Source organism: Ichthyophthirius multifiliis (genome assembly GCF_000220395.1).
Source record: "Ichthyophthirius multifiliis unplaced genomic scaffold scaff_1120509250167, whole genome shotgun sequence".
NCBI lineage: Eukaryota > Ciliophora > Oligohymenophorea > Hymenostomatida > Ichthyophthirius > Ichthyophthirius multifiliis.
In genome coordinates this window covers 3,891-14,236 of record NW_004087023.1, presented here as the reverse complement: position 1 = coordinate 14,236, position 10,346 = coordinate 3,891, and the positions used below count along the sequence as shown (strand labels likewise).

At 18.2% G+C, this 10,346-nt stretch overlaps 2 protein-coding genes across 2 annotated transcripts, besides 5 other annotated features; one reads left to right on the top strand and one right to left on the bottom strand. All coding sequences in view use genetic code 6, as the record gives it.

Moving 5' to 3' along the window:
• Positions 1-343: 343 nt before the first annotated feature.
• Positions 344-381: a microsatellite.
• Positions 382-520: 139 nt separating this feature from the next.
• Positions 521-581: a microsatellite.
• Positions 582-2,463: 1,882 nt separating this feature from the next.
• Positions 2,464-2,511: a microsatellite.
• A 224-nt stretch (positions 2,512-2,735) lies between these two features.
• On the top strand, positions 2,736-4,722 carry IMG5_052780 (hypothetical protein; the record flags this gene model as incomplete). Its single annotated transcript, XM_004037382.1, has 2 exons — positions 2,736-3,313; positions 3,374-4,722. Coding segments are annotated over 2 exons (945 nt in total), but the record flags the coding sequence as incomplete, so codon positions are not given.
• Positions 4,723-6,690: 1,968 nt separating this feature from the next.
• Positions 6,691-6,728: a microsatellite.
• Positions 6,729-9,114: 2,386 nt separating this feature from the next.
• Positions 9,115-9,714, bottom strand: IMG5_052770 (hypothetical protein). Its single transcript, XM_004037381.1, has one exon. The coding sequence runs from the start codon at positions 9,646-9,648 to the stop codon at positions 9,316-9,318; it is 333 nt and encodes a 110-aa protein (XP_004037429.1). The 5' UTR covers positions 9,649-9,714; the 3' UTR covers positions 9,115-9,315.
• Positions 9,715-10,216: 502 nt separating this feature from the next.
• Positions 10,217-10,269: a microsatellite.
• Positions 10,270-10,346: the final 77 nt, after the last annotated feature.

The window sequence follows — 10,346 nt, the reverse complement described above, 5'->3', positions numbered from 1 at the left end:
TTTATTTTAATAGTTTTCAATTTTTTAACTATCATCTTATTTATACATTTTAATATTGATTAAAGGTATATAATAATTATATTTTAATTTTTAAATAATTTATAAATCTTTTTTTATTTATTATAATAATTTAATTTTAAATAAAATTCCAATTATTTAAATTAATATAATTAGTCAAACATTTAATTTGATAAAAAAATTAAAAAACCTTTCTAAATTTTTATAATTAAATTAGATTATTTGTTTGCAATAATTTACAATTCTAAGAAATTTTTAAAGTTAATTTTTTCTAATAAAAAATTCAGATTTTTTAAATAAATTAGTATTTTCAATTATTAATGCTATTTATTTATTATTTTAATTTATTTTAATTATAATTTAATATTTTTTTTACTATTATTTTTAACAAATATTAATTTTTTTTGCTTTATATTATGTTTATAATAAAATAAATAAATCAACTTAAATTATAAAAATAATTTCATATTAAATAAATAAATAATTTTTTAATTATAATTTTTTTTTACAAATTAATACATATTTTTTTAATTATATTTTTTACTAATTAATACATATTTTTATTTTATATTTGTTTATATTTTTTTTTGTTTGATATAAAAATAATTTTATATTTGAAATACATTCTTTATTTTTTTGATTATTGTTTTAATAATAATAAAAATAAAGTTATTATGGATGTAATACTTATAATATTATTTATTAACTAATTTTTTTTAAATGCAACAAATTCTATTATAGCTCCTTTTTTTCCCTAATATTTATTTGAAAAAGGAATTGCTTAATGGATGATTGGGTTGATTTTTAGTTTTCATCCTATAGGAAACTTGATTTGCTATATTTTAATTGGAGAAAAAATATGTTATAATAAATATAAAAAGAAATCAATATTAATTGGAAATTTATTAAATTTTATTGCATTTTTATTATTTGCATCTTTGAAATTTATAGAAAATAAAGCCCTAATATTTGCTATAAGTACAAACTCAAAATTATTATTAGGAATAGTTAATTTAAAAAAAATTATTTATTCATATTAATACTTTTTTAAACATAAAATAAATATATATATATTTTTTTACTTATTTTAACTTTTTAAACTTAATTTTAGGCATAAACATTATTTAACTTTTCTTCTTATTCATGCATTCACACTCTGTATAAAATATCTTTTCAAATTATTTTTACGAAAATAGAATTTATATCGGTTTTAGGATTGATATTAGGTCCTTTAATAGGAAGCATTTTAATAAAATTTATTAAATGGGATGATATTTGCTTATTTTTTGCGTTTTTTATTTTTTTATTAAAAATCCTTTTTTACATTTATTTACCAAACCAATAAAAGCTTGAATACATACTTTCTTAATAAGTAAAAGAAAATACAAATATTGCTAATAATAAATAAAAAGATATAAATTAGATTGAATAAAATGATTAAAATACTAATTAACTATTATAAAATAAGAATTTATTTTTTGTATATCTTATTATTATTTTTCCTTATTGCGGAATAGTATCCTTAGATGCAACTTTTAGCATTTTTATTAAACAAAACTTTTAAATTTAAGATTTTTATATAGGAATTTTATTTAGTAGTGGAATTTTAATGTTTTTGCTTTTAATTTATATTGCTAAATTTGCTTAAAAATATTTTAATGTATTGTTAATTTTGGGGATTTTAATTACTGGATTATGTTTTTGCTTCTTAGGACCTGATAAATTCACTTTTATTCCTAAAAATCTTTAATTTACATGTGTCTCTTATATCCTTTTATCTTTTTCGAACTTAATTGCTTACTTTCCAACATATATTTTTACTTAAAGTTTGGTTAGTCTAAATAACTAAAGATTTAAGTAATATAATAAAATTAAAATTATATATAATAATAATATTTAAAAAGTTATGAGTATTATAATATAATATATTTAATTGGAGAAATTATGGGATTTTCAATCAGTAGTATTTTAACTGAATATTTAGGTTTTGAAAGAACTAATAGCATTTTTGGATTATGTATTATTTTATGGGGTATATTATTATATGTTTTTTAGAAAAAAAATAATGTTCTTTAATAGAATAATTTCTTTTTATAGATTTTAAGAGTTAAAGTTCTTATTATGATTCTTTTAATTATAAATTAAAAAGAGAAATAAGAAAATAAATTTTAATATGTAATTTGTAGAAAAAAAAAAAATTAATAAAATAGCAAAATTGTTGTTAAAATTTAAGAAGAATATTAATTTTAAAAATAAAATTTAAATTAAGAAATATCCTTATTTGATGATAATGATTTAGAATATTATTACGATTTTAAAGAGGAATAGTAAATTGATTAATAATTACGGGAAAGAATTCTCTCTAATGATTCTTATTGAGATTTTATTATAAAATAGATTTTTCAAAAAACTTGAATTATATTAATTTGAATTAATTTTTACTATTATTATTATTTAAAATAAAAATATTTATTTTTTATATAATAAATATTAAATAAATTATTTTAAAATAACTAAATTTACCTTAGTTATGTAATTAATCGTTTTATATACAAATAATAATAAAAAAATTCGTACAAAAAAATAAAATAAAAATTAGGATAAACAAAAAAAATTATAAAATATAAATTTTAATTTTTAATAAAATTAAAAAATACGCAGTTGAATGAATTCACTCTTAGAATAATTAGATAATTTGAATATATCAAATGAAACAGGTATATTGTATGATTTTGAATAGCTAAAACACAAATCAACCCGCTTTCATTTTGAGAAACCAGAACGTTTGTCTTCAATAATAAGTTATTTAAAGGAACAAAATCTTTTAAATTCGCCAAATATAGAAGTAATAGATAAGTTAACTCCTGCTTCAAAAGAAATAATACGATACGTCCATGATGAAAACTATATAAAATTTATTGAATAAATGTATCCTAAAGATAGCAAAAAAAAACAGGTTTTGTATGAAGATACATATGCGAATGAATATACCAAATAAATTGCTGAAATTGGAGTCGGCGCAATGGTTTAAGCTTTAGATAATATTTAAAGTGGGAAATGGAAAAATGCATTTTGTATAATAAGACCACCAGGACATCATTCTGGTGAAAAAAATACTTGTTGTGGATTTGCTTTTTTAATAATGTAGCCATTGGTACTAAATATTTATAAAAAATATATGAACTTAAGAAAATACTTATTATTGATTGGGATATTCACCATGGAGATGGAACTTAATTTATATTTAATTAAGATCCTTCTGTATTATTTATATCTATTCATAGACATGATAACGGTTTTATTCAAATAAAATTTATTTAATTTTTTTAATGTTTTTTTTTTTAAAAAAAAATAGGCACTTTTTATCCAAATTCTGGTAATGTAGAAAATTCTGGAGAAGGTTTAGGAAAAGGTTTTAGCATTAATATTCCTTGGGACATTGAAGAAGGATAAAATAATTATACTGCAGGTACTGATGAATATATTTATGTTTTCGAAAGAATTATTATGCCCATTATTTAAGAATTCTAACCTGAGTTTACTATTGTTTCTTCAGGTTTTGATTCTGCTTAAGGTGATCCTTTAGGTGGATGTAAATTAACATATGAAGGATATGCGTTATATTATAAAAATTTATGAATATTTAAATATTTTTATTAATAAAAAGATATTTGACAAAAAGAGTAATGGAGATTAATAATGGAAAATTACTTGTTTGTCTTGAAGGAGGATATAATTTAGAAAGTATAAGTTGGGCAAGTGAAGCTGTATTAAGAATTTTAAAAGGAGAAGAGTTTCCTTTGGAAAAAAATGAAAGATAAGTTTCATTCGAATAGTTAAAAACTAATATAAAGCCTAATATTATTGCATTTAATGCAGTAGAGAAATGTTTAAAAGAATTCAGTAAACATTGGAATTCCATAAAAGAAGAAGAAAATTAATTCGATAAACTAATTTTAAAAAATTTAAATTAAAATCAAAGTTCAATATGTGCAGGTCATGAATAAAGATTTATAATAAAAGATGATAAAATATTAAAGGAATCCAATTAAAATGAAAAGGAATTTTACGAAGAAATTTATAATAAAGAAAGCAAACTTTTAAAATAAAACAATTTTTTAAAAGAATTAATTCCTACTTTTTATGGGGTTGAAAAGATTGGATAAAAGGAATATTTAATTTTGGAAAATTTAACTTTTGATAAAGTTTCTTATAACATAATGGACTTAAAAATTGGAAAATCAACAAAAAGTAAAGAGAGTAGTTTAACAAAATAAAAAAAAAATGAAAGTAAAGACTTAAAGTCTACTTCAAATAAATTAGGTTTTAGAATAAGTGGAGCTATTCTTAGAAATTAAAGAGGTATTCCTTTAGAAGTTATTAAGAAAAATACTAAATTAGATAATAAATAAACTGAAAATGTAATTTATAAAATTTTTAGTTCATATAATTAAAATGTAGATGTTAATCTATTTGGGTTATAACAGTTTCTTTGTTTTGTATAAAAGTTAAAACATTTTTTTTTAAATTTTAACACGAGATAATTTGTTTCTTGCTCTATTTTAGCGATTATTGATAATGCTTAAGATATTTACTAATTTAGATTTATTGATTTTAACCATGTCTATGATAATCAAGATGAAAATTTTAGGGATTAGAACGTTATTTTTGGTTTAGAAAAGTTGTAGGATATTATTATTAAAATGCTTAATCTTTATAAAAAGCCTAAAAAAAAAATATGAAAATGTAAGTTTACTTCATAAATGTGTTTTGTTTGTTTGTATATACAATTGTTTAGTTTTATTTTAATTTACAAAAATTATTATAATAAAGTATTTATATAAAATATATTAATCTAATATAATTTATTTAAATGCTGAATTTTATATCATTTTATAATTTAAAAATTTAATATTTGAATATAATCGTAAAATGCATTTAATAATATTTTGTTAAAAAAGAAAAAAAAATATATCACCAATTTAAATCGTTTCTAATAACTTTAATACCCTAAGGAAATTTAAAAACAATAAGTTTGGCTGATTTAATTTTTTATTTGTATTGTATAAAATATAATTCATTTTAATTAATACAAGCTTAAGTGTTAAGAACAGGTTGAGAATCTGGTAAAACAGCGAATGTATTTATATCACTAATTTCATAATAAAAACTATTATTATAATTAGGGATAGTATTAAAGAAAAAAGCTTATTTTCCTTACTAAGAATTTATAGTACCTCCTTATCCTCCCAAAATAATAATTTATAATTCATTAATTTAGGAAGTAATACTATTAGATAAAATTTCAAAATCTTTAATATTTGGGTCAATATAGAATTTTATTAAACTCCATTAATTCATAGCAACATCATATTTTTCAATATTCTAGTTTGAAATAAAGACTCCTTTAGAACTTTTTTCTAATCCTCCAAATCTAAAAATACTTTCATTATTAAAGTTACATATTGAACATTTTTTTAAAGGTGAATTTATGTCTGCAATTTATTTCCATGTATTATTTCTTGAATCATACTTTAAACAATTTTTTAATAAATTATCTCCATCTATTCCTCCTACAATATAAATATCATAAAAAATTGTACATATCCCAAAATCATATCTTTTTATATTTTTTAGTTAATAATAATTATTTATTTGTTTATATTAACCTCGATTCTTTTCCTGGAATAGATGCTTATTAAATAACTTAATTATCATATCTAGTATATTTAAATACGTTAAGTGTATTTCTGCCACCAAAAAAGAAAATCTGAAAGGCGTTTTCGTATAAAATATTAGCAGTTTTCACCCCTTCAGAATAAATATAATTTTCCAATTCAATATGCTCTAAATAAGTATGCTTAGTATCATTTAAGTCTATCAAAATTAAACTTTAAATATCAGCAATTGAAATAAGTTTATTTTTTTCATCTCTTGTGTTTAAATCAATTACATTTATTTTTTTCAAGATATTTTAGTTATTTACATTTGGTTAAAATTTTACACTTTTAATCTCATTAGCATTATTTTGTTATTACTTTTCATTATTTTCTTCATGTAAACATTATAAAGCTTCTTTCATTTTTATTAAAGATGGATTATCATTTATTATACTAGCTATTAGATTTCCTAATTATGGAGAATACTTTATTTGTATTTGTCTAATCCCTTTTTTGAATTTTGAACTTCGCTATTTTTATATTAATTCTTATTCTTCACTTTCTAAATCTTCAGAAGTTAAAGTCGCTATTTGCACAAACAATTCTGCTATTTACTTATTTAATGGTTTATTTTAAAGTTTTGTTATTTTTTTTTCAAAGAAAGCAGCTAATTAAGCAATATGAATATATTTTAAAGTATTTGTTTAAAAATCAAGAACGAAAGTATTCAAATTTATTAAAGGAATCAATGATTATTTAAGTATTTATTATGCTGATTATATGCTTTCGATTATTTTAGTATAATAACTTAATAATTCATTAAAAATGAATGGATTATTATCTTTATGACGCTTTTAAATGTGCAAATATAATGTAATATCAAAATAGTCGACTAAAAATAATAGTCTATATTATTTTTGTAATGTATTTGTCACTTAAAGTTCTGATGAATATTTATGGATATATAATAAATTATAAACTGGATTTTAGATTTAATCTTTTTTATATTATTATTTTTTTAAATACCATTTTTTTAAATACCATTTTTTTCTTTCTTAAATTACTTCAGGTTTTCTAAATATTCATTTTCGTTGTTTGTTATTTTTATATTTGTATGTATTTTTTTAATGTTTTTTTATTTACTACTTCCACCAAAGTTTTATTTCCTTTATCTAATTCCAATATTAAATTTCGATATTCTAGATTTTCATAAAATTAATCAGAAGGAAGCATTTTTTTTCGGTAAATAAAAATTAAAAATAAATAATTAAATATAGTAATATTTTTATGTATATATAAAAGAAAAATACACAATTTTTTTAATATTATAAATAAATATTTTTATATTTTCAAAAACATTGAAAATTAAATAAAAAAAATAATAAACTAATTATAAAAAATATTAATAAAAAAATATGCTTTAAATTATATAAAGTTACTTTCAAATATTTCAAAAATTAAATATATTCGATTCATTAGAATCTTTATTACCTTAAATATCTCATATTTATTAATTTAATTGTAAGAGAAACCCAAAGCCAAACCAAATATAATATATGCTTATATAAAGAGCAAATCCAACAAAGTAAATAATATTAACAGATGAATACTTTAATAATGAAATAGATTTTTAAGAAAAAATATAAATATTAAACGAAATAATTAATTAATTACCAAATCCAAACTAAATAATTTTATTTGATTATTTTGTATTTTCTTCTCATAATTTATGTAATTCGATATATAGAATAATAATATTAAGTGAATATATGTAGATAAGTTTTCACAATTTGGTTTTTTTATAAGAAAAAAAACCTTTTTTTTTATAAGAGAAAGAACTTATTCATTTACTAAAAAGTACAATAAATTGCTTGTATAATATGCAATTATAATTCCAAGCACACTAAAGCTTGAATTCTTAGAATATTTTCATTTCCGAAGATTCTTACTACATTAAAATTTCTTAGCCAAAAATTTTATTTCCTTGTTTATCTACCTTATAAATAATTCAAAATAAAATCCCTTTTTTAATAAAAGGCAATTATATTTCTCCAGAAATGCTTTCCTTTTGTAATTCAAATTCTTCGAATTCTTATTCTTCAATTTCTTTAGAAAATTTACATAAAAATGATGTTTTTGTTCTTGCCTGTGTTCTTCTGGAAATTTGTTTAGCTTAAAAATTAGATAATATTTTCAATTTTTAAAATTTTACTGTTAATTATGATGAATTAATGGTTAATGTTAGCACATTAAATGGATTTTATTCATAAAAAATAGTTAATATTTTCAAATAAATGCTTATTTTTTAACCTTACTAAAGACCTGATTTTAAATAAATATAATAGATTTTAAAGAATAAGTTCTTTAATATAAAAATAATTACTAGAAATATAAAAAAGGAAACTTTTTATAAATAAAGCAATAATAAAATAAAATCTTAAACATATCCTTAAATTTATTCTTTATTACATAAATAAATAAATAATATTAGCTTGAAATTATAAAATTCTCCCCCTGACACCCCAAAAATAATTAATAAAAAAAGCATAACAGCATCTTATGATAATTATAATATTCTTTTAAAATAAGCCAAAAGAAATTAAACATTTAGTAATACATTAAAATTAAATTAATAAAACTATAATTAAATGGATGGATTTGGTATTTTATATACTAATAATTTATTAAAAGTAGTTTATAAAGGATTTTGGAAAAACAATTTATTTAATGGAAAAGGCATTTTGTTTAATTAAGACTTTTAAAATGAAAAAGATTTATAATCAGTACTTATAAATCATCATAATTTTTAGTTTTATTGGGATAAATATGAAGGGGGCTTTTTCGAAGGAAAAAATAAGGGATTGGATCACTTTTTATATATAACGGAGATATATTTATTGGAAACTTCAAATAAGATTAGATTAATGGAATTGGAACTTATTTTTTTTAAGGGAGTTCACAATTTTTTATTGGCTTATGGCAAAATGATGTATTGATATAATATTTATGATAAGCATATATATATTTTTACATTACTATTATTTATTTTATGATAATTTAATTAACTTATTTACTTTAAATTAATATCTATTTTTTATTTTTATATAATATTAAGCAAAATAAACTTAATATAAAATAATGATATTAATTTGTTTAACATAATAAAACTAAAACTTTAAAAATAAAATAAATTAATATAAAATTTAATTTAAAATTATTTTTTGCAATTTTATTTAAAAATTTATATATATTCAAATTAAATTTTTAGAACTAAAATAAATAATTATTTATGTATTAATTGAAATAAAAATGAGCAACAGTAATTTCAATACTCAAAATTAAGCTAAAATAAAATCTGGGTGAATTTAAAATTCCTAGAGAAATACTAATTCTCTCAATAACAAAAATAAATAAAAAGACTGGAATACTGGAAGAAGCAGTTTAGAAGATCAATTTAATTAAAATTTTGTTTTGAATATGTATATCTACTTAAAAAAATATTTTTTTAAAAAAGGACCTTATTATTAAAAACCAAAAGCAAATCCTGATTATGCTTTAATGATGCGAGAAAATATATAAAGGAAATAAAGAATAAGATTTATATCTTTTAATGAAACATTAATCACATGCATTACATTCAACTATTAAAAGAGTTTGTTCCCTATGTTCCAAATTGTATTTATGATTAAAATAAGTGAATTTTTTAACATGACAATACTTCATGAGAGCAGATTAAATAAAAGAATAGCGTTTTTACAGAAATTAGAATTAAGTATTCCCATTGTATCCAGCTTAAACCCTATTAATTTTTGCCTGGGGATAAATTAAAACTTATGTTGAAAAAAGATAGCAATAAAATAAAGTTTACTTAAAAGAACTAAAAATAAAAGTATAAATTACTCAATTTAATAATTATATTGATTACTAAATTTATGGAGAAAAATTATTAAACTGCAGCATATTATTACATTCAAATATAGTTTATCAAGCTTGAAAGTGAAGAATAGCTTTAAATTTTGAAGCTATAGGAATTAGAATAAAAAGCAAAAGATTTTATAAAAAAAAATATAGATATTTTTTTTATTATAGTTTTTTTTTTAATTTGAGCTTTGCATTAATATTTTATATTCTCAAAAATGTGTTTTATATAAAATATATGACATTGAAATATATATTTTAACCATACATAATTCTAAAAATTGGTAATTGAAAAATTACTAAAGTAAATATAAGATTTTTAATGAGTTTTTTTATTTCATACTATAACTTCAGAATTTAAGTTTTTAATTCACCTACAAACTTCAGAAGTTATATTTGAATTTATTGAAATAGCTTCATTTAAAAAATCCATGCAAATTGAATATAGTTTTTTAAAAATTTTAAATACTTTTGAAAGCGATAAATTAATTTCTTATTATGTTCTTTAATAATATATTTATTTTGGTTTTTATAATAGGTTTGATAATAAAAACTTAATGTTATATTATTGTCTAAATTTATTAATTTTTATTTATTTTTTTAACAATTAGAGTACAAAAATATATTTAATTAATATAATATATTATATATTTAGATAAATAAAATTATATTAAATAGAATAATTTGAATTAAGTCATATTAAGTAAATACATGAAAATAAAACATTAACATATTTGTATTTTTAAATTT